The sequence below is a fragment of the Capra hircus genome, chromosome 7, assembly GCF_001704415.2.
Source record: "Capra hircus breed San Clemente chromosome 7, ASM170441v1, whole genome shotgun sequence".
NCBI lineage: Eukaryota > Metazoa > Chordata > Mammalia > Artiodactyla > Bovidae > Capra > Capra hircus.
The window spans coordinates 94,228,963-94,254,163 of record NC_030814.1 but is presented as its reverse complement, the minus strand read 5'-3'; the positions used below and the strand labels follow the sequence as shown (position 1 = coordinate 94,254,163).

The following is a 25,201-nucleotide window of genomic DNA, read 5'->3' as shown; positions in this document are numbered from 1 at the left end:
ATGATCTCTGTTCGTTTCCAAGGCAAACCATTCAATATCACAGTAATCCAAGCCTATGCCCCAACCAGTAACGCTGAAGAAGCTGAAGTTGAACGGTTCTATGAAGACCTACAAGACCTTTTAGAACTAACACCCCCAAAAGATGTCCTTTTCATTATAGGGGACTGGAATGCAAAAGTAGGAAGTCAAGAAACACCTGGAGTAACAGGCAATTTGGGCCTTGGAATACGGAATGAGGCAGGGCAAGGACTAATAGAGTTTTGCCAAGAGAACGCACTGTCATAGCAAACACCCTCTTCCAACAACACAAGAGAAGACTCTACACATGAACATCACCAGATGGTCAACACCGAAATCAGACTGATTATATTCTTTGCAGCCAAAGATGGAGAAGCTCTATACAGTCAGCAAAAACAAGACCGGGAGCTGACTGTGGCTCAGATCATGAACTCCTTATTGCCAAATTCAGACTCAAATTGAAGAAAGTAGGGAAAACCACTATACTGTTCAGGTATGACCTAAATCAAATCCCTTATGATTTATACAGTGGAAGTGAGAAATAGATTTAAGGGCCTTGATCTGATAGATAGAGTGCCTTATGAACTATGGAATGAAGTTCGTGACATTGTGCAGGAGACAGGGATCAAGAACATCCCCATGGAAAGAAATGCAAAAAAGCAAAATGGCTGTCTGGGGAGGCCTTACAAATAGCTGTGAAAAGAAGAGAAGCGAAAAGCAAAGGAGAAAAGGAAAGATATAAGCATCTGAATGCAGAGTTCCAAAGAATAGCAAGAAGAGATAAGAAAGCCTTCCTCAGCGATCAATGCAAAGAAATAGAGGAAAACAACAGAATGGGAAAGACTAGAGATCTCTTCAAGAAAATTAGAGATACCAAGGGAACAGTTCATGCAAAGATGGGCTCAATAAAGGACAGAAATGGTATGGACCTAACAGAAGCAGAAGATATTAAGAAGAGGTGGCAAGAATACACAGAACTGTAAAAAAAAGATCTTCACGACCCGGATAATCACGATGGTGTGATCACTCATCTAGAGCCAGACATCTTGGAATGTGAAGTCAAATGGGCCTTAGGAAGCATCACTACGAACAAAGCTAGTGGAGGTGATGGAATTCCAGTTGAGCTATTTCAAATCCTGAAAGATGATGCTGTGAAAGTGCTGCACTCAATATGCCAGCAAATTTGGAAAACTCAGCAGTGGCCACATGACTGGAAAAGGTCAGTTTTCATTCCAATCCTAAAGAAAAGCAATGCCAAAGAATGCTCAAACTACTGCACAATTGCATTCATCTCACATGCTAGTAAAGTCATGCTCAAAATTCTCCAAGCCAGGCTTCAGCAGTACGTGAACTGTGAACTTCCAGGTGTTCAAGCTGGTTTTAGAAAAGGCAGAGGAACCAGAGATCAAATTGCCAACATCCGCTGGATAATGGAAAAAGCAAGCAAGTTCCAGAAAAGGATCTATTTCTGCTTTACTGACTATGCCAAAGCCTTTGACTGTGTGGATCACAATCAACTGTGGAAAATTCTGAAAGAGATAGGAATACCAGATCACCTGACCTGCCTCTTGAGAAACCTATACGCAGGTCTGGAAGCAACAGTTAGAACTGGACATGGAACAACAGACTGGTTCCAAATAGGAAAAGGAGTACGTAAAGACTGTATATTGTCACCCTGCTTATTTAACTTCTATGCAGAGTACATCATGAGAAACACTGGGCTGGAAGAAGCACAAGCTGGAATCAAGATTGCAGGGAGAAATATCAATATCCTCAGATATGCAGATGACACCACCCTTATGGCTGAAAGTGAAGAGGAACTAAAAGGCCTCTTGATGAAAGTGAAAGAGGAGAGTGAAAAAGTTGGCTTAAAGCTCAACATTCAGAAAACGAAGATCATGATCTGGTCCCATCACTTCATGGGAAATAGATGGGAAACAGTGGAAACAGTGTCAGACTTTATTTGTTTGGGCTTCAAAGTCACTGCAGATGGTGATTGCAGCCATGAAATTAAAAGACGCTTACTCTTTGGAAGGAAAGTTATGACCAACCTAGATAGCATATTGAAAAGCAGAGACATTACTTTGCCAACAAAGGTCCGTCTAGTCAAGGCTATGGTTTTCCCAGTGGTCATGTATGGATGTGAGAGTTGGACTGTGAAGAAAGCTAAGTGCCGAAGAATTGATGCTTTTGAACTGTGGTGTTGGAGAAGACTTTTTAGAGTCCCTCGGACTGCAAGGAGATTCAATTGGTCCATTCTAAAGGAGATCAGTCCTGGGTGTTCTTTGGAAGGACTGATGCTAAAGCTGAAACTCCAGTACTTTGGCCACCTCATGTGAAGAGTTGACTCATTGGAAAAGACTCTGATGCTGGGAGGGATTGAGGTCGGGAGGAGAAGGGGACGACAGAGGATGAGATGGCTGGATGGCATCACCGACTTGGTGGACATGAGTTTGAGTGAACTCCGGGAGTTGGTGATAGACCGGGAGGCCTGGCGTCTGCAATTCATGAGGTTGCAAAGAGTCGGACACGACAGAGCAACTGAACTGAACTGAACTGAAAGCCAAGTAGCAAATCCAGAAATTATTTTTAAAAGCAGAATCCTTAGTTATATGAAAAAATTACAGCAAAATATGAAAAATTGTCATAGTAGAATAACCATTAGGTAAATGTAAACACATCTGATAATTAATGTGAACCTTCTGATAAAACATGTTAGTACATGAGGGTTTTAAAAAATTTCAATTCTCAAAGGCCATCCCTGAAACCCACAGCGAACAAGGCTACCAGAGAAACTGTGGTACTGCTCCTGAGCAGACAAAAAATGCCTGATATCAGTGCTATTTTAACATAGTAGGGGAAATCCTACCCTGTTTTGTCAGATATGAAAAACCCAGAAATACATATTTGAAAAGAAATTTTTTTTTCAAATTTACATATATTGAAAAATACATTTCAATTTCTACACTTAAAATTCCAACAGAACCCAGTGTTATTATTAGACTTTAGCATGGTATCCATGTAAATAAAAAACAGTAAGAGGAAACAAAGGCCTAACAACAGGATTGACTGAATGGACTACGACTTCGAAGATGAACAGGCTCATCAGTATGGGGAGAATTCCTACAAAAACTCTAGGAAACTGGATAAGTGATGGAAAATCTTTTTGATGAATATCCTGTGGGGTGAGCCTTCAACCTGCGTTGCCCTTCCAGCCTCTAAATCCCACGCTAGACCTGGTCCCACCTCCAGGCCCAACCCTGTATGTGCGCGCTGCCTTCTGCCCAGAGCCCGGGTCACAAACATGTTTCTAGCCTCAACGTCTTTCCTTTGGTCCAATGCTGTCCCCACTTGCCTCTCTGGGCAGAGCCAAAGTCCTACCTGCATCCAGTCGTGAGGGAACTACTTACAACTGTGTGAAGCCGCCTAATACGGCTGACACCCAAAGCCCCATGCTTCTTTTTGAAGATGCAGAATGGAAATGATGCACGAGATTCGCGTTGTCTCTGCTTTTCCCTGTGTGATTAGCTTTGTGGTGGTTAGTTGCATCCCGGCTATGTGAGCCCCTCAGTGAACCTGAGTGTACCATGCTGGAAGGAGGGCGTCCAAGGACGAGTTCCTAGAAGGAGGCTTCAACGGGCCGCCTTTGGACGGCCTGGCTGGTACTGCTGGTAACTACCCAATCAGTGTAGGTGTAATCAAGATTTTTAATTTTGTTTCTTGGGACTACTTTATTGAGACATAATTTGCCTACCATACAATACACCTATTTAATTTATATGACTCAATGTTGTCACAATTTTATAATCTTCACTTCAAAAGCAGCTTCTGGCTATCAAATCACCCACTTCATTTCTCTCAATATCTAAACAACCACAAATATACTTTCTCTATATGTAGACTTGCACTTTCTAGATTTTGCATATAGATAACTATTTTCACTTAAAATGTTTTAAAGGTTTATCCATGTTGTAGCATACATAGCTCACATCATCTTGGCTTTGGAGAATTTCCATGTGAATATGCCACTTTGTAACTCACTGAATAACAAAAGCTGGGACCATATTTACTTGATTTATCTTGCTCAGCACTTGATGACACTGTCACCAGGAGGCCAAGCAGAATGAGGTCAATCTGCAGTAGTGATCTCAACATTGCCCACAAGGTCTCAGACTCAGGCAATTGTAAGAAATTCAGTGGGTAGGTCTTTAAAAAGATATTTATTTTACTGTATTGGATCTTAGTTGCAGCACATGGCATCTTTCATTGTGGTATATGGACTCTAGTAGTGTGCACAGGTTTAGTTACAGCATGTGGGATCTTAGTTCCCAGACTAGGGATCAAACACGAGTCCCCTGCATTACTTAACCCCAGGGGTTAAGGCGATGCTTAATCTCTGGACCACTGGAAAAATCTATAGGATACTCAGGTCTTATTTCAGACAATTAGGCTACATCTAAAGCCAATCTGTAAGCCTTAGTCATTGCAAATAATTAAAGGGGGCAACAGATGGGCTGAGTCACAATGTACACACCCCAAATTAAACTACAACATGACATATTCCTCCATACATACAAATGTGTAACACAAAAGTGCACATGCAATTCTTGTTCAGGATTTATTGTCAAGGTTGATCTGGATTATCATTATCATTGCAATGGTTTGATTAAACTTCAATAAAGCATCATCAAGCAGCTGCAGGCATGATAGCCAAACTCAACATAACCCAAGGCTGCTCGAGCATGAGAACTTTGTCAAGGCTAAAATGAGTTTCTGCAGGTCTGTATCTGCACCCAAGACCCACACTCAGGAACTGCCACTGATGGCATCAAGCACAACAGATGATCAGGACCAGCTCTATTCACATGAGTTTTTCTGTTCTCACAGCAGATGAATGGAATAAAAAATACAGAAGCAAGTTATATCATCAGTGACAACTGTTGTCTGACCAAGAAAAATAGTTGTTTTGTCAGACAGTGGTGTTGGGTTTAGGGGTGAAAGAGCACATTATTCTCAATTACTTTCTGTACAGCTTGAGATTAAAGATTCTCCCTCAGATGCTGGGGTGTTCACCTACAAAAGTCATGAAATTGGGGTGACTCACATTAGACGTAATCTTCTCCACTCATGCCATGCCAGGATCAGGGTAAGAACGACAGGATAATTTTACAAAATTTATAGACATACCATATCCCTCACCTTGGACAGCATGAAAAGAGTTAGTCGACCAGTCATGCCCAATTCTTTGTGACCCCATGGACTGTAGACCACCAGGCTCCTCTGTCCATGGAATTCTCCAGGCAAGAATACTGGAATGGGTAGCCATTCCCTTCTCCAGGGGATATTCCCAACCCAGGGATTGGACCCAGGTCTCCTGCACTGCAGGTAGATTCTCTACCGTCTGAGCCGCTAGGGAAGTCCACACCGTAAATGAAGTTGGTGAGCACTGTACACATTTAAGCACTCACTGTTTTCACAATGTGAAGACAATGTCAATCCAACAAGAGAATCCAGCAGGTTAGACAAGGATAAAGTGTGTATCCTATAGGTCCACTTTAGACCCAGTTGCAAACTGAAAGTGTAGTCACTATACTGGTCTGGTCTAGCTATGAGAGTGAAAAGACACACCGTGTGCACGAATTTGTTCTTGTTGTTTAGTTCCTCAGTTGTGTTGGACTCTTCCCAAGGTCAGAGCCAAATCACAAATGCTTAAAATAGATCTACAGAACCCCCAGAACTCTACACCTCTCAGCAACTCTAAGATTTCAGACTCAGGGTAGTATTTTCCAAATACTCCAGTTTCTCTTGGATGTGAAACACCTCATGTTTATTAAGAATGAGGAACAATCTAATGGAAAATGATGACTCTACAACTAACTTCTTACATTCATAAAGTTTTTCTCCACAGTGAGATTATAAGTGAACATTAAAGTATTTAGCAGAACTAGAATTTACACAGGAAAAGATACATTGGATGTCTTCAATAAATAACCATGTAAATCTCTAAGAACAAGTTAAAATAACTTTCTTTTTCCTAAAGGTATAAACTTTAAAAAATAATAAAACTTACCCACATAGCTTAAATCAGTAGGATTTCTGTCTACTGCAAGATCTCCCATATTTAAAAAATATTAATTTCACTGAGGAAAGAGTGAAGGGCTGTCCATGCCTCTTAATATTATAATATGGCTTCACTGTGTTTTTTTTTTTTAAAGTTTATTAATTTGGCTGTTTTGAGTTGTATTTGTGGCATGTAAGAAGTTTGTTGCCTCATGCCAGATCCTTTGTTGCTGTGCGTGGACTCACTAGTTGCAGTGTGCAGACTCAGTACTTGTAGTGTGCGACCTTAGTTGCTCTGTGGCATGTGGGATCTTAGTTCCCCAGGCAGGGGTTGAACTCATGTCCACTGCATTGCAAGGCAGATCCTTAACCACTGGACCACCAGGGAAATCCCCACTGTGATATCTTACATACCAGTTGTGAGACTGAGGTCTTTCCCACATTCTTAACATTTGCAGAGCAGCTCCCAAGTGTTGACCTTTCATGTTGTTGAAGTGAATCAGAAAGACAAAAAGCTTTCCCCTGTGCCTTACATTTATAGGGTTTCTCTCCAGTGTGAATAGCTTTGTGTGTGGTAACGGATGAACTGGTGTGTGTTTCCCCACATATATTACACTCGAAAGTCTTTTGCCCTGTATAAGCTCTAAAATACTTAAGAGAATTCCCTGGCAGTCCTGTGGTGGTTACAGCTCCATGCTCTCACTCCCAAGGGCCCAGGTTTAATCCTTGGTTGGGAAACTAACACCCTACAAGCTGCATGGTACAGCCAAAATGAATAAATAACATTTCAAAACTGCTTAGAAGCAGCAAATGCCTCCCCTCATTCTGAACATTTATATGGTTATCTTACCAGTGTGAATACACTTGTGAATGGCAAAGGGTGAAGAATTTGCAAATCTTTTCCCACACTTATTACACTCTAAAGGCATCTTTCCATTCTGAGTTAAAAAATATTTAGTAAGGGACTTCCCTGGTGGTCCAGTGGTTAAAACTCTGCCTTCCAATGCAGGGGACTTGGGTTCAATCACTGGGAACTAAGGTCCTACATGCTGTGGGTGCAGCCAAAATTTTTAAGAAAATGTTTCATAAGATATGAGAAAGCAGCAAGGGGTTTTCCACATCTGTCACATTTCAATGGCCTCTCTTCAATGTCGTTTTATATGGTAAGAAAGGCTTGAGAAGTGAGAAAAGGTTTTTCCACATTCCTTACATTCATATGGTTTCTCTCCAGTGTGAGTTCGTTTGTGTATGATAAGATATGAAGAAGTGGTAAATGTTTTCCCACACACATTACACTCAAAAGGCTTCTCTCCAGTGTGAGTTCTAAAATGTATAGTAAGATATGAGGAATTAGCAAAGGCCTTCCCACATTTATCACATTTAATAGTCTTCTGTGCAGTATGAGACTGCAGATGTCTAATAAGGTGGGAAGAAGAAGCAAAGGCTTTCCCACATGTATCACATTTAAAAGGCTTCTCACCAGTGTGAATTTTCATATGTCGAGTAAGGCCTGAAGATCGAGTGAAGGTTTTTCCACATGTGTCACACTTAAAAGGCTTCTCTCCAGTGTGTGTTTTCATATGTTCAGTAAGGCCTGAAGATCGAGTGAAGGTTTTTCCACACGTGTCACACTTAAAAGGCTTCTCTCCAGTATGAGTTTTCATATGTTCAATAAGGCCTGAGGATCGAGTGAAGGTTTTCCCACATTCCTTACATTTATAGGGTTGATCTCCAGTGTGAGTTCCCATGTGAATGTTAAAGGGCAGAGAATGTCTGAAGTCTTTCCCACATTCCTCACATTTGTAAGGTTTTATTACTGTGTGAATTTGACTGTGAACACGAAGGTATGAGGATAATCTAAAGGCTTTCCCACAATCCCTGCATTTGTAGGGTTTTATTCCAGTGTGAATTTGACTGTGAACACGAAGGTATGAGGACAATCTAAAGGTTTTCCCACATTCCTTACATTTGTAGGGTTTTATTCCAGTGTGAATTCGACTGTGAACAAGAAGGTATGAGGAAAACCTAAAGGCTTTCCCACATGTGTCACACTGAAAAGGCTTCTCTCCGGTGTGTGTTTTTATATGTTGCCTATGGCTTAGGGATGCAGTGGAGACTTTTCCAGAGTCCTCACATCTGTAGCATTTGTTAACAGTGTGAGTTGGCCCATGTGCATGAAGGCTTGTTGAGTGACCAGAAGTTTTTCCACATTCCTTCCATTTGTAGAGCTTTTCTTTATTGTGAGCTCTCACTTGTGTCCAAAGGTAAGACTGATTAACAAAGGCTCTCCCAACATCTCTGCGTTCTAAGGCTTTTTCTTGTACGTAAGATTTCCAGGGTACAATATTTGGAGACAGCATGACAGTTTTTCGACACTGATTAAACATGGAACATTTTTCTCCAGTAAAGGATTTGTTGTACAGAGTAAGGAAGTTTTTCCCATCCTGATTATCTTCATAAGGGTTCCCTCCATTCTGAGTACTCCTGTGTGTCCTAAGGCATGAGTGGTCACTGAAGTCTTTCCCACATTGCTCACTGTCATAGAGTTCCTGTACATTAAGGCCTCTTGCCTGTGGAGAAATGGAAGGATGATGATTCAAAGATTTCTCAGATTCATTAACTCCTCCTCTCCATCTCAAAACAGAAACATTATTATAATGAGGATGAATGATTTATACCATCTCCATTACATTCATACTATTCTTGCCCTGTTGATTTATTTCAATTTAAATGACGAAATCCTTCTGTAAGAATGATGTGCCATATACTCTCATCTTAAAAGAGTTCTACAGGGGACTCCCTGGTGGTTCAATGGTTAAGAATTCACCTTCCTATGCAGAGGATGTGGGTCTAATACTTGGTCATGGAACTAAGAACCTATATGCCATAGGGCAACTGAGTCTGTGTGCTACAACTAGAGAGAAAGCCAACACACTGCAATTAAGACCCACAGTAGTCAAGTAAATAAGCCATCAAAATAAAGTAGGGGATTGATTCAAGATGGTGGAATAGAAGGATGTGCACTCTTCTCTTCTGAGAGCACTGAAATTGCAACTAGCTGTTGAACAACCATAGACAGAAAGATGCTGGAACTGACCAAAAAAAGTATACCCCACGTCGAAACACAAAGGAGAAGTGGCAACAAGATGGTGGGAGGAGTGCTATCACAATAAAATCAAATCACATACCCACTGCATGGGTGTCCCACAAACTGGAAAACAATAATACCAAGTAAGTTCTCGCACTGCTGTGAAGGTTCTGAGCCCCATGCAAGGCTTCTCAGCTTCCAGATCCAGCAAAGGGACTAGAATCATCATGCAATCTGACTTTGAAAGCCAGTGGGATTTGACTGCAGGACTTCCATAGGACTGGTAGAAACAGAGACTGCACTATTGGAAGTCATAAACAAAATCTTGCATGCACCAGGACCCAGGAGAAAGGAGCAGTGACCCCACAGGAGACTGAACCAAACCCACCTGCTAGTGTTGGAGGGTCTCCATCAGAAGCGTGGAGCACCAGTGGCTCACCTTGAGATGGGGGCACTGGCAGCAGCAGTCCTGGGAGGTGCCCCTTGGTGTAAGCCCTCTTGGAGATAACCATTAACCTTACCATAGAGCCTGTAGACTCTAGGACTGGGCTGCCTCCGGCCAAACAACTAACAGGGAGGGAGTACAGCCCCACCCATCAGCTGACAATTGGATTAAAGTTTTACTGAACAAGGCCCTGACTACCAGAGCAAGACCCAGTTTTTCCAACTGCCAGTCTCTCCCATTAGAAAGCTTACACAAGCCTCATAGCCTTATCCACCAGAAGCAACAAGAAAAACATCAATTCTTCAGCTGTCAGAAAAGAAACCACATCACAGTAAGTTATTTAAAATGAAAAGGCAAAGGATTATGTCTGAGATGAAGGGACAAGATAAAGCCCTAGGAAAACAACTACATGAATTAGAGATATGCAACCTTCCACAAAGAGAATTCAGAATAGTAATAGTGAAGATGGTCCAGGATCTCAGAAAGAGAATGGGGAAAATACAAGAAATGTTTACCAAAGACTTAGAAGAACTAAAGAACAAACAGAGATGAACAAGACTAGAAGACACAGCAGAATAACTAGATAGGATAAATGACCTGTAAGACAAAATGACAGAAATCACTGGCACAAAACAGAATATAGGGAAAAAAAAAAAAATGAAGACAGCCTAAGAGACTTCTGGGATAACATTAAATGCAGCAAAATTCACATGATAGGGGTCCCAGAAGGAGGGATCTGAGAAAACATTTGAAGAGATAATAGCTGAAAACTTCCCTAATGTGGGAAAGGAAATAGTCAACCAAGTCCAAGAAGTGCAGAGAATCTCAGGCAGGATAAACCCACGGAGGAACACACTGACACACATAGTAATCAAACTGACAAAAATTAAAGACAAAGATATTAATAAAATATTAAAAGCAACAAGGGAAAAACGTTGCTTTTATATACAAATAATACACAAGGGAACTCCTATAATGTTATCACCTGATTTCTCAAAAGAAATTCTATAAGCCAGAAAGGAATGGGATGATATATTAATATTTAAAGTGATGAAAGGGAAGAATGTATAACCAAGTATATTCTACCCAGCAGGACTCTCATTCAGATTTGACAAAGAAACGTTTTAGACAAGCAAAAGTTAATAAGAATTCAGCACCACTAAACAAGCTTTACAGCAAATGCTAAAGGAACTTCTCCAGGCAGGAAACACAAGCAAAGGAAAATACCTACAAAAAATAAACCTGAAACAATTAATAAAATGGAAATAGGATCATACATATCAATAATTACCTTAACTGTAAATTGGTTAAATGCACCAACCAAAGCAAATTGGCTGGGTGGATGAAAACATGCACATATATGCACTTCCACTTACCATATCACTCTACTTAACCACCTAAATTGTATGTAATTCTTTTATATTGTTAGGTTAATCATGTGTCCATTATAGCTTGCAATTATAACTATCTTTTATTTTTTGTCTGGCTATTGGTTGTGAAAATTGATAAACATCCTTTACTATTGTGATTATGTAACTATTATTATTCATTTTAACACCATTGTATCATAATTGGTCAACAGAAAATAATAGAATTCTATATTACTAATATTACCACTTAACAGAAAAACCTGTAACCACTTTTTAAAATCCAGATGACTTATCCATGAATTATCTTGGAATTTTTTGAAAAATACAAATGCCCAGGTATTGTTTTTTCCTCCAAAGCTCCAGATGTGATTCTAATGAGCGGTCATGTTTAAAAATAACTAAACTATATGATGAGCTTTTACTTTTATATAATTTCACCTTTTCTTTTTCATCTTCAATGCTCCCATTTCACTTAGTTTGTTTTCCAGTTTTTTTGTTGTTGTTCTTTCTTAAGCCTTTATGAAGTGTAGACGAAAAGTTTTTGTATACATATATATACATAAATAGTATGTATAATATATATTTTAGAAAACTTACAAATTTTTGATTAGCTACAAAATTTATGACATTTTGGTTCTACATGTTTAAGTATAATACAATGCTAGATTTAATTTATATTCACTCAGAAACTCTGATATAGATCTATTTATTCTAGCATCTAGTATCACTGGTAAAAGCCAAGAAAGCTTACTATTTTAGTTGTTTTTTTTAAAAAAATTGAATGAGGCTTGAAACGTTTAATCCAATTCTGAGAATATAAAGAAATACTATGTTGCTAAAAAAAATTAACATATGATACAATATTATTAATTAAAATACAGATTTTGTTCAAATTTCACAAAATTTTATGTTAGTGTCCATTATTTGTTATTCAAGATTCCACATTGTATTTAGTTGCATTGAGCAACTTCAGCTGCATGCAATAAGTTCTGATAAATTTTCTTTTCATTTTTATTGTTACTAATATTTTCTAATTTTCCTTCTTATGGCTTCTTAGCTACACTTATCATTTAAAAGTGGACATTTAATTTCCAAATACATGGGGTTTCTAAAGTATCCTTGATAATAATTTCTCATTTAAATGCTTTCTTCTCTGCCATCACCTTCTGTGTTTTTTCAGTCTTTCAACTTTATTGAGGCTTTCAATGGCTAAGTTAAAGATCTCTCTCGGTAAATGTCACATTACACTTGAAAATATGAGGGTTATTTTCAGTTATCTCTTGATATTGATTTCTAACATAATTTCCTACAGTGACAAGAGAACAGACACTATGATTTCAATACTCTTAGAGCATGAAATTTCTGCACCTTGTTTTATGTCCCTGGATATGTTCTAGTGTCTCCTGGATTATAGCCTATGGGAACCTGAATAGAATTTATATCCTGCAGTTGTGTGAAAATTGTATAAATCTTAATTACGTTGAATTGGTTCATAGTGTCTTTAAGGTCTGCTATACCCTTCTACTTTTCCTCTGTTCATTCTATTAATTTCTGAGAGTTGATATTGCAACTCTACTAAAAACCTTAATTTTTATACCTGAAACAATAATTGTAGTATATATAGTGTATAAATGTAGTATATATATGTAACTTTGTTCTGTATTTTCCAAGTCTCCTGTAAATGTGTTATCATACTTTTATAATTAAAAAAAAAAAGGACAAAAAAATAAACCTGTTTCTTAAAAAAGAAAAAAAGGCTTCTATACAGCTTCATTGAATTGTTTTGAAAACTCTATGTCTAATTTATATAAGCGGGAATGATTCCTTGCGGGAATTTTGAAGCAACAAGTATCAACCTAGGGATAGGATATCCCCAACCTAGTCATAATCAGAATTCTTTGAGAGACATTGCTATCTCCAGGGTGAATGCCTTTGATCTCAAATATCACTTGTGCTCAAATTCTACAAAAATCCTAAAATTGTCTATGTGGAAAATAAGAAATATTTTTTTCAAACTTAGTGACCTTACCTTTTCTATCCCATTTGACATTTTTTTCCCAAAAATATTCTGCCCAATTCTTGAGTCTTTGGCTTTAAGTTGGATTCCCCACTCTAAAAGAGAATGACAAATTTAAGACTTTGCAAAAAGAAGTGGATGTTAAAAGAAGTAAAAACAATAAGGCTCAGTTGTATGTTTTTCCAAATTAAGCATATCTTTTAAAAAGGCAAGATAGATTTGGGGAGTTTGATTATATCAAAAATTAAGTAGTAATATATGTATATGTAGTTAAAATTCAGCATTTGATTTATTTGATTTATTTATTTTTTTTACAGAAATACATGTTTTTATTTATTTATTTTTTTTAACTTTTATTTTTACTTTATTTTACTTTACAATACTGTATTGGTTTTGCCATACATTGACATGAATCCACCACGGGTTCAGCATTTGATTTAAAAGACAAGTCTTTGAAAATTAATATGAAGGAAAGAGACAGAGTATTATCAGGGAACGTTCTGGACAAAGAGTATACATCAAAATGTTAAAACTAAAGAAGAAACAAAAGGTTATTTTATGAGATCATTGGAAATTCTAGTTAAATGGAAAGTAAGTACATGAGGGGCTTCCCAGGTGGTGCTAGTGGTAAAGAACTGGCCTGGCAATGCAGGAGACACAAGAGACATGGGTTCGATCCCTGGTCGGGAAGATCCTCTGGAGGAGGGCACTCCAGTATTCTTGCCTGGAGAGTCCCATGGACAGAGGATCCTGGTGGACTACAATCCAAAGAGTCACAAAGACTTGGACATGAGTGAAACGACTTAGCACTCACATACAAGTACATGTGAGAAGTTGAGGAAGGTACAGAGCATCAGAAACCAACGACCTCAGCCTTCTGAGAGAAAAGCACATCTTAACAAGTTGCCTCCTTATAAACTAAAAACACACTGAAATTTTATTAACATGCAAAGTTTTTACAATCACTCACCTTGGAGGACTCCTTTCTCTACAGTACTCAACTCTTCTTCTTCCAACCAAGAGATCAGAGTGGGTTTGAACACCTGATATCCTGTTCATGAGGAAAGATCTATTGATAGAAACAGCCCTCCAAACAAGACAAATCTTCCCATGAATAAGGTCCAGTATCTAGTCAGGTCATTAGAATGAATGTGGTATTAATAATATTCCAAAAGAGATATAAAGGTGAATAGCTTCTCTTTCTGTGTCTCAGACAGATCATCTCTCTGGCTCCTGAAATACACTTTCAGACCTATATGTACATTTACAAAGCACTAAGACTTTTACTAAAGTGGGAAATGAAATAAGTGCAAAAAGAAAATATTCATTCTCATGGAGAAGGCACTAAACTAGTGGTTCCCAAATTTTGGTGTCTATGAAAATCATGTCCAGTGCTTGTTAAAACACAGATGACTGGGCCCAAATTCCAGTGTTTCATTTACTATGCCTTAGGTGAACAATCGAGAATGCACATTTCTAAAAGAATGATAGTAACACTGTTAGTTCTAAAACCATATTGCTACAGAAACCACACTGGGTTAAAACTCATTCATGTAGAGACGAATGTCTACTAGTTTCCATTGTGTTCAGGTTGACATCACCCATCTCAGAACACAGACGGTACAGCACATATATGTCTGTCTCCTAAGAGGCTACAGGAATGATGGCGGCTGTACCTGCTGCGGTCAGGTTCTTGTAGTTCTCCAGCATCACATCTCTGTATAGCTTTCTCTGAAAGCAGTTCAGTAAAGTCCATTCTTCCTGGGTGAAGTTCACAGCCACATCAGCAAAGGTCACTGAGTCCTGAACCATCATATACATACTAGCTTCAGTAAAGTAAGATCTTCAACAGTGTTCAGTGGGGAATGGAGTAGGAAGACTCAATATCAATAGAGGGCTTCAAGTTCTCTCATCATCTCCCCCACGACACAATGGTCTTCTTTCTATCTACACTCATTTCTGATCAATATGGAACCAGTAACACAATTCTAAGCAAATTACAAATATTTTTACAAGCTGATGAATAAATAAATTCACTGAGAAATACACACTATCATTCCTTATTATGTCAGAAAAACAGGCAAAAACAAAACAAAATGGGGAGTTGCAATCATGAGATAATATCAGAAGGAATTATTGAAATATTATGATTATTCAGAGCAATCCCTCTGAATAATCAATATGAGAGCTTTCACTTTGTGAGGCAATTCAACAGGGATTCAGACAGACTTTATTTAAGTAGCTCAAATGTGTCCATCTGGTAAATGCAGCAGGTCATTTTGTACAAGGATACACTTTCTTCTTACCTGAGAACAATTTCTCAAACACTCAGTTACCATCCTGTTTGCTTCTATCTTTTCCTCAGGAAGGCAGGAAGAGTCCTTAGTAAGAACACCTAGGAGAAGAAAGAAGGCATGAGCACCCAGAATTGATCATAATTCCCACAGTCCTTGCCTGGAAATCATTCCACCTTAGTTCAAAATTTCCGAATATCCCTGCACATTCAGAAAATCTCAGAGAGGAAAGTTGGTGAAATAGGAGGCCACTGAGCTCACATCCCTCTCAGGAACAAATAAAAAGTACATCCACGTGTGGAGCAAGTCTCACTGAAAACAAACTGGACATCAGCAGAAAGATGCTTCCAAAACCAAGTCTGTAAAAAACGTCCCCAGGAGTCAGGTAGGAAAGGAGGGAAGTGGTCGGGGGGTCCACCAGGAAGGGGACATAGAAGAGGAATATCATGAGCCTGGAGGTCTGAACCACAAATTGGACACTGCAAACCTGTGGTCTGACATCAGGAAGACAAGTTCCTTTAGCTGGTTTGAAAACAAGTGGGACTTACAGGAAGGCTGTAAGAATCCAAGACTCTACTCCTGATGAGAGTGTACAGCTTGCTTATTCCCAGGAACAAGGTGGAGGAAGCAGGCTGAACCTGCCTGAAGCTCAGGTCAGTTTCTAACTAGGGAAAAGTGTTTGCTGCCAAGGAAGAGTGTACACTTGGGGGAGGTACCAGATTTGGACCCAACACCTCATCTGAATGGGGTGAGGGAGCATACTGCTGGCACTTGCGGAGGTGGTGGATCACACGTTGTCTGGATCCTTGACTGGCTTCCTAGACAGTCTCAGTGTGTGTCTGACACACAACAAACCTCCTGCTCTAGCTGCTGAGAGAAAAGAGAGTGCATACTTGGAGGGAACAGAACCAACTCAGACTCAACAGTCAAGGCTCTGCTTCCAGCACATTGGGACCTGCCCCTGTCCCTGCTGGCAGGACACTGACAGCCACTGGGCGTAGGAAAAGAACCAGCCCACACAGGGTTCTGGCTCTAGCCCTTCTATCTCCAGCCCAACTCCAATTTTATCTCCAGCTATCACCCAACAAGGTGACAGCTGCCAAAACACCCCGAGGAAAGACAAAACATGTGCTCACTTTGTTTTTTAAAATGTTATTTATTTATGGCCATGCCACACAAGTTGTTGGGTTCTAGCTCCCTGACGAGGGATTGAACCCATCCCCTTGTAGTGGAAGTGCAGAGTCTCCACCACTGGACCACCAGGGAAGTTGCCCTGTGCTTACTTTAGATCCAGCCACCAATCAAAGCCATGGGGTACACGAAGAATGCATAAGGGTCGCCCCACAAAACGACACCCCTTCAAAGATGGGACAGGCAACTCTTTTACTTAATTTCCTAGGGACAGAGAAAGTCAAACAAAAGGAGAAGACAAAAGAATTTGTTTCAAATGAAAGGACACACACAAAACCCTGACAAACAACCAATTCAATGAAGATAAATATAACAAGATGTTAAAGCCGTAGTAATAAGAATGCTAATTGAACTTGGGAAAAGAAAGAAAGAACACAATGAGAATTACAACTAGAAAATATAAAAAAGAACCAGTCAGAAGTGGAGAATACAATAACTGAAATGAAGAACACACTAGAAAGGATTAACAGTAGATGGGGTGACATAGAAAGGATAAGTGATCTGGAAAATAGAATAACAGAAATCACTCAATCAGAAAAATCAGAAGAAAAAACAAATTAAAAAAATTAGGACAGTTTAGGAATTCCTTGGTGGTCCAGCGGTTGGGACTGAGCACTTTTACTGCTGTGGGCCTGGGTTTGATTCCTGGTCAAGGAACTAAGTATCTTCAAAGCCACATGGTGGGGCCAAAAAAAAAAAAACAAAAGCAAAAACAAAAAGTTTAAGGAGATTCTGGGACAACATTGGAAGGGTCCCAGAGAGGAAAGGGTCAAAATGTATTTGATGAAACGATGGTTGAAAATTTCCTGAATCTGAAGAAGGACACAGAAAGTACAGAGTCCCTAACAAGATGAATCCAAAGAGATCCGTACAAAAATATATAATAATAAAATGCAAAAGCTAAAGAGAAAATTCTAAAGGCAGCCAAGAGAAAAAGAATCACATACAAGGGACACCTTTAAGGCTATCAGCTGTTTTCTGTGGAAACTTTGCAGAACAGAAGGACATAATACATTTAAAGGGCTGCAAGGGGAAAACCTACAACTTCAGATACTCTACCCAACACGGTTATCATTCAAAACTGAAGGAGAGATACAGAACTTCTCAATCAAGCAAAAACTAGAAGAGTTCATCAATACTGAAAGAACCCAAAGAGGTTAAAGGGTCTTCTCTAAGTAGAAACAAAAAGGCTACAACAAGAAGAAAGAATGTACAGGAAAGGATAATCCCACTAGTAAATGTAAACATATAGTAAAGGCTGTAGACCAAGGGTTTAAGTAAGCTAGCATGAAGATGAAAAGAAACTGTAACTACAATAATCAGTTAAGGGATAAACATAAAACACGACATTGAAAACAAAAAATGTGGAAGAAGGGAGCAGATAATTTAGAATGCGCTTGAAGTTAAATGACTATTAGTTTAAAACAAGTAGATCTAGTTACAGTTCAACATATGAGCCCCATGGTAACCACAAATTAGTAAAGCTAAAGACATACACAGATTGAAAGTGAAAGGATGGAAAAAGATATTCCACACAAATGCAAACAAACAAAAATCTGAAGTAGCATTACTCATGGCAGACAAAGAAGACTTTAAAACAAAGTCCAAAGGACAAAGAAAGGCATTTGGTAATGATAGAAGCATCAATACAAGAGGATATAACATTTGTTAACATACATGGCTTAATACAGGAGCACCTAAATAAATAAAGCAATTACTTACAGTCATAAAGTGAGACATTGACTACAATACAATAAAAATAGGAAATTTTAATGCCCAACTATATCAGTGGACACATCAAGACAGAAAATGAGTAAGAAAACAATGGTACTAAAAGACACATTTAGGCTAGTTGGACTTAATAGATAACTACAAGACATTCCATCCCCAGATGGTAAAATAAATATTCTTTTCAAGTACACATAGAATGTTCTCCAAGAGAGATAACATGTAAACTCGACAAATTTAAAAGGACAGAAATTATATTAAGGCTTTTTTTCTGACCACAATGGTATGAAATTAAAAATCAATTACAGAAAGAAAAACGGGAAAAGAATAAGCATGTGGAAACAAAGCAACACGCTACTACAAAACCAATAGGTCAACGATGAAATCAAAGAGGAAACTGGAAAATACGTCAAGACAAATGAAAATAGAAACAAAACTTCACCAAATTTATGGATGCAGCAAAAGCAGTTAGAAGAGAAAATTCTATGATAGTAAATATCTATCATATTTATCTATCATATTGTATCTCAAGAAATAATAAAAAACTCAAATAAACAACCTAATTTAATACTGAAAGGAAGTAGAAGAAGAACAACCAAAGCCCAAAGTTATCAGAAGGAAAGAAATAAAAAACATCACAGGAAATAATCTGAGAAAAGATCAGTGAAACCAAGAGCAGGTCTTTTGAAAAGATAGATAATGTTGATAAGGCTTTAACCTGTCTCATCAAGAAACAAGAGGAAAGAGGGTACCAAACAAAAGTAATAAAAAAATGGGAGAGGAGAAATTGCAACTGATATCAGAGAGGCAAATAATCATAAAATAATATTATGAAAAAAAGAATTCTATGAACAGTTATATGCCAACAAATTGGACAATCTAGAAGAAATATATTTCCAGTGTCACACAATCTTCCAAAACTAAATCAGGAATAAATAATCTAAACAGATCAATTACCACTGCTGAAACTGAAATAGTAATCTAAGCCCTTAAAAACCAAAAGTTCAGGGTGACAGTTTCACAGGGGAATCCTACCAAACATAAAAAGAAAGCTTAATACTTATTTTTTTTTGCCATGCCACATAGCATGTAGGATCCCATTTCCCTGACCAGGAACTAATCCCACACACTGCACTGGAAGAGCAGAGTCTTAACCACTGGCATGCCAGGGAAGTCCCTTTGATGCCTACTCTTATCAAACTATTCTGAAAAACTGAAGAGGTGGGAACACTCCCAAATTCATTTTATGAGACCATCATTACCTGATGCCAAAATCAGGAAAAGGTAATATAAAAAATTAAATTACATGCAAATATCTCTCATGAATATAGATGCAAAAATTCTCAACAAAGTATTAGCAAACTGAATTTAAAAAATCTATTAAAAGAATCATTCACAATGATCAAGTGGGATTTATTCCAGGGATTCAAGTATGATTCAACATCTGAAAAATCAAGTAATGTGATACACCACATTAACAAAAGGACGAATAAAAATCACAAGATTATTTCAATAAACGCAGGAAAAATATTTTACAAAACTTAGTATCTACTCATGATAAAGACTCTCATCAAAGCTGGTATGTAGAGAACATATCTCAACATAACAAAGGCCATTTATATAAGCCCACAGCTAACACCATACTCAGTGGAATACAGAAAGCTTTTCATCTAAAATCAGAAGTAAGACAAGGATACCCACTCTTACCACTTGTATTGGAAGTCTTAGCCACAGCTATCAGATGAGAAAAAGAAATAAAAGGCATTCAGATAGGAAAGGTTGCGAAGAGTCAGACATGACTGAGCAACTAACACTTTCACTTTTTCAAATAGGAAAGGAAGAAGTCAAACTGTCACTATCTGCAGATGACATGGTACTATATATATATATAATATGCTAAAGTTTCCACCAAAAAGCTAAGAATTAATGAATTTAGTAATGTAGCAGTATACAAGATTAATATACAGAAATCCATTGCTTTTCTATAAAATAATAACTATCAGAGACAAAAAGCAAGAAAAAAATCCCATTAAAAATGCATTAAAAAGAATTAAATTACTAATTTAGAAGTAAAAAACTTAACAAAAAAGACCTATACTCTGAAAACAATAAAACACTGAAGAAAATTGAAGATGATATTACAAAGAAGTGGAAAGATATCCCATGCTCATGGATTGGAAGAATAATACTGTTAAAATGTCCATACTACCCAAAGCAACTACAGATTTAATGCAACCCCTAGAAAAGTACTCATGACAGTTTTCACAAAACTAGAACAAATAATCCCAAAATTTATATGGAACCAGAAAAGACGCTAAATGCCCAAGGTAATCTTGAGAAAAAAGAACAAAGCTGGAGATATCACATTCCTTGACTTCAGACAATACTACAACGCATTAATCAAACGGTATAGCACTGATACAAAAAAAAGACACATAGAACAACAGAATACAGAGCCCAGAAATACACCCACACACTTATAGTCAATTAATCTATGACAAAATACACAATGGAGGCAAGAATACACAATGGAGAAAAGACAGTCTCTTCAGTAAACGGTGCTCAGAAAACTGGACAGCTCATGTAAAAGAATGAAACTAGAACATTTTCTCATACTATGTACAAAAACACTCAAAATGGATTAATGATCTAAAGGTAAGACCAGAGCCATAAAACTCCTAGAAGAAAACACAGGCAGAACAGTCTGTGACATAAATCATAATCAATCATAAATTTGGATGACTTTTGGATCTGTCTCCTAAAGCAAAAACAAAAGCAAAAATAAATGGGATTTAATTAAAAGCTTTTGTACAGCAAAATAAACCATCAAGAAAATGTAGAGACAATTTACTGAATGGGAGAAAAACATCTGCAAATGATATGACCAATAATAGGTTAATATACAAAATATATAAACAGCTGTACAACTAAAAAAAAAAATTCTATTAAAAAATGAAGAGAAGCCTTGAAAAGACATTTTCCCAAGAACACATACAGACAGCCAAGAGTTACATGAAAAGATACTAAACATCATTCACCATCAGACAAATGTAAATCAAAACCTCAATGAGATATTACCACACACCTGTCAGAATGGCTGTCATCAAAAAGACCACAAATGACAAATTTGGCGAAGATGTGAAGAAAAGGGAACCCTTGTATTCTGTTGATGTGAATTTAAATTGGTGTAGCCAGTTGGGAAAACAATATGGAGATTCCTCAGGAAACTATAATATGATCCAGCAATTACATTCCTTTGGGTACATATCCAAAGAAAATGAAAACAGTAATTTGAAAAGATACATGCACCCCAATGTTCATAGCCACATTACACACATACAGAAGTCAAGATATAGAAGCAACCTAAGTATCCATCGACATATGAATGGATAAAGAAGTTTAACAAAATATCATTCAGTCATAAAAAAGAATGAAATTTTGCCATTTGCAACAACCTGGATAGACCTGGAGGCTATTATGCTTAGTGAAACAAGTCTGACAAGGACAAATACTGTATGTTATCACTTACATGTGAAATCTAAAAAATGAAGGAAACGAATAGAACAAAACAGACTCAGAGATACAAAGAACAAACTAGTGGCTACCAGTGGGAGAGCCAGTAAGACTGGAGTAAGGAATTAAGAGGTATGAACTAGTATGTATAAAATAAAAAAGCTACGAGGATATACTGTACAGCACATGGAATGTAGGTGATATTTTATAATAACTTTAAATGGAGTATAACCGATCAAAATACATTATGTTGCATACCTGAAAACCAATACACTACTGTAAATAAATTATACTTTAACAAAAAGTTAAAAAAATAAAATCTACATTGTAACTCTGAGATAAACACACACTCAAAACCAAAAACTAAAAAACTCACAAATATATACTACTGCCATGAAGTACCAGGGAAGTCCTGTCCCATCTGGAGCCAGAGAGATAAACGGTGTGCCATGCTACCCACCAGGCAAAGAGTAATGGGTCATTTCACCGGCAAGGAAACATAAACGCTGAGTAATGTGACTTTTTACTTATCGAGGCAATAAAATACACGAATAGGACTATGCAGCAACTCTACCTCATGCATACATACTAGGAAGCTGTCTTAGAGAACAGCATTCTCTGGCTCATTTCAGCTCCTCTTAGATTAACAAGCAGCACAACTGCTCAGAACCACACCAAAGAAATCTGTATTTTAAAAACAGAATCCAAAGCTGAGCCTCTGGGGAAAAAAAAAGCATTAATGACAAATTACCATGAGGCATATGATAGGCTGCTATGCTGCAAGACTGACAGTGAAATTTACATACTCTTTCCTGAATCATGATCATTTCAGGGTAGCTTAAGAATGCAAGTGGATAGGGCCATCTCCATCCCTCTGAAGATATGGTTATGTGGACCTCAGCTTCCTATCAAGCACAAATCAACAAATACTAATTATCAGTCATCAACATGATAAATTAGCTCCTTCTGTGCAGAGGACATATATGAAAGCTACTAAAACTGTATGCTCTACAACAAGAGTATCAGTATCATCAACTGCCATTTATTGACAACAATTATGTACCAACTATCTCACTAGGACCTTATAAGTCTGGTTTATATTTGGAACAACTTCAGTATTTGAATCTGCTCTTTCAATTGTAAGTTGCATATGGTCTAAACACTAATCTGGGCTTCCTTGGTGGCTCAGCTGATAAAGAATCCGCGTGTAATGCTGGAGACCTGGGTTCGATCCCTGGGTTGGGAAGATCCCCTGGAGAAGGGAATGGGCTACCCACTCCAGTATTCTGGCCTGGGGAATTCTATTGACTGTATAGTCCATGGGGTCGCAAAGAGTCCAACATGACTGAGCGACTTTCACTTTAAACGCTAATCAAGGGATTTCCCTGCTGGTTGAGTGATTAAAACTCTGCACTTTCACTGCAGGGTCATGCGTTCAATCCCTGGTTGGGAAAATAAGATCCTAAATGCACACTAATGAAGTATATCTGATAAAAATTTAGGGTGCAGCTCATTTTGGACACTTTAAATGAAGAAAGCAGCATTTAAAAAAAATCTCATTTTAAATAGATTACATGCTTAAGTAATACTATAGTACATATTGGGCTTCCTTGGTGGCTCACATGGTATATGCCTGCAATGCAGATCTCTGAGCCAGGAATATCCTCTGGAGAAGGGAGGGGCATGAGTAGCCACTCTCCAAGCAAGTATTTTTGCTTGGAGAACCCCATGGACAGAGGATCCTGGCAGGCTACAGTCCATGGGAGTCTCAAGAGTCGGATATGACTTGAAATACAATGAAGTGTTCCTTTCAGATGTACTCAAAGAAGATTCAGTTACACATATAGAACCTTCTGAGATGTTCTTCTAGGGTTGGAATCCTCAAATCTGGCTCAAATAAAGTGGTCCAACTCTTTTTTAGATTAATTTTTGGTGGAAAATTACCCATATCCTTCCCCCGAATCACATATATACTAACATCACACCTCATGTCTTCAAAATAATTTCTCAGAGCTATCTCAGAGGCTGACTCCTAGGCAACAGTCGCCAGATAAAACACTGAATAAACTCAACTCTTTCATTTTCAAGTGAACATCTTCATACTCAAGCAGGATCACTAACTTCAGGATAACCAGAAGGTGCAGGGGCCTCAGTAACCTGAATCAAACAGTGGATATCCATGATCTCAAGAACTAAAGTCACAAAGGGTTTCGAATAGGGAAGCACAGTGAATGACAACACCCCGAAAACTCCCCTTAGCGCCCGTACGACCTGGATGAAAGCGGGGCTTTAGGTCCCGAAGGATGTTAAGAGAAAGGGGCGAGGTCTGCCCAAGGAGACCTCTCGAAAACTCGGACCAAACCTGTCCTTTAACGCGCTCCTTGTATCCCACAGCCCTTCCTGAACGCGGGCCTCACAAAGGACACGCTGAAACACAGGACGACCAAAACCACTCCCTCCTAGAAGCACTGAGCCGCCGGATGAAGACCGACACAGACAGTGACGCCACTTCCGCTTCCTACTTCGGCCGTGGCGGGGTGGAGTTCTGAGATTGGTGTTGTCAGTCAAATTCAGCCATTGCAGAGAAAACTTGCAGTTTCTCCCCACGTTGCGGGTGAGGGGTCTCGCAGTCGATTCAGTGGGGGGAGCTGGAAGCAGAAACACTCCCAACGGATGATTCCGAGGCTAAAACTAGGCTCGTGGGCGCAGCTGAGAGTGGAGGGCGGGACCCATGACCGGAAATGATGGGGAGGCGAGACGAGGCGCAGTCCCTGGTTTAGGGGTCAGAAGGGAGACGCTTCCAAATGGATGGTCTTCGAAAGCTTCTGTATCTGTCTGTTTTCAGCTCCCTGGAGTCCTTAGAGTAAGAGTCTCCTATATTGATAAACCTGCCAATCCGAGATATTGTCTATCTCTTCGATTCAATCAATCTCATATTTGACGTTTTTTGCCTTCTTTGTATGAAGTTAGGACACCGTGCTAAACTTAAATTATTGACTCCTTTGAGTATTCTAAGTAGTGAAAATTTCCTGTAACCGTTGTATATATTGTGTTCAAGTATGTATTTCGGTTTTTTATTTTTTCGATCTTAACCGTCTAGGGCCTCCCGTATTAAGAGAAACAGCTCTGATAACCAGGCCTACTTCACTCATTCAGAAATAGTTCTGTTTTCTCCTTAATCATGTTTTCTGTATATTTTAGTGTGTGGCCGCAGGAGTTTATAAAGGTATTTTGAAATCCTACTTGCTAGCACATTTACGAAAATTGCTTATGTGCCTTATCAAATGTGTTTTATGCGTCTGTTAAACTGATAATTGTTTTGCCATGTTAATGTTTCATCAGTTGCAAATGAGATATTCACTTTTTACATACCCAGAGGACTCTCTTCTTTAAAAAAAAAATTTCTGGGTTTTCTCCTAGTCTTCCTTAAAAATTCTCTTCCAACTCTAGGTTACATACAGATTTTCTAATTTTCTT

The 25,201-nt window shown here is 38.4% G+C and overlaps 1 protein-coding gene across 3 annotated transcripts; it reads right to left on the bottom strand.

The window, feature by feature from the left end:
• On the bottom strand, positions 6,191 to 24,266 carry LOC102176953 (zinc finger protein OZF). Of its 3 annotated transcripts, none has more exons than XM_005682337.3 (6): positions 24,087 to 24,266; positions 15,305 to 15,393; positions 14,675 to 14,801; positions 13,969 to 14,049; positions 13,011 to 13,093; positions 6,191 to 8,648 (listed from the first exon to the last, which is right to left on the bottom strand). In XM_005682337.3, the coding sequence occupies exons 2-6, from the start codon at positions 15,335 to 15,337 to the stop codon at positions 7,224 to 7,226; spliced, it is 1,749 nt and encodes a 582-aa protein (XP_005682394.2). In that variant the 5' UTR covers positions 15,338 to 15,393; positions 24,087 to 24,266; the 3' UTR covers positions 6,191 to 7,223. The 3 variants fall into 3 exon arrangements, with proteins under 3 accessions (XP_005682394.2, XP_017906492.1, XP_013820593.2); XM_018051003.1 differs by having other exon boundaries at positions 14,675 to 14,759; XM_013965139.2 differs by lacking the exons at positions 14,675 to 14,801; positions 24,087 to 24,266.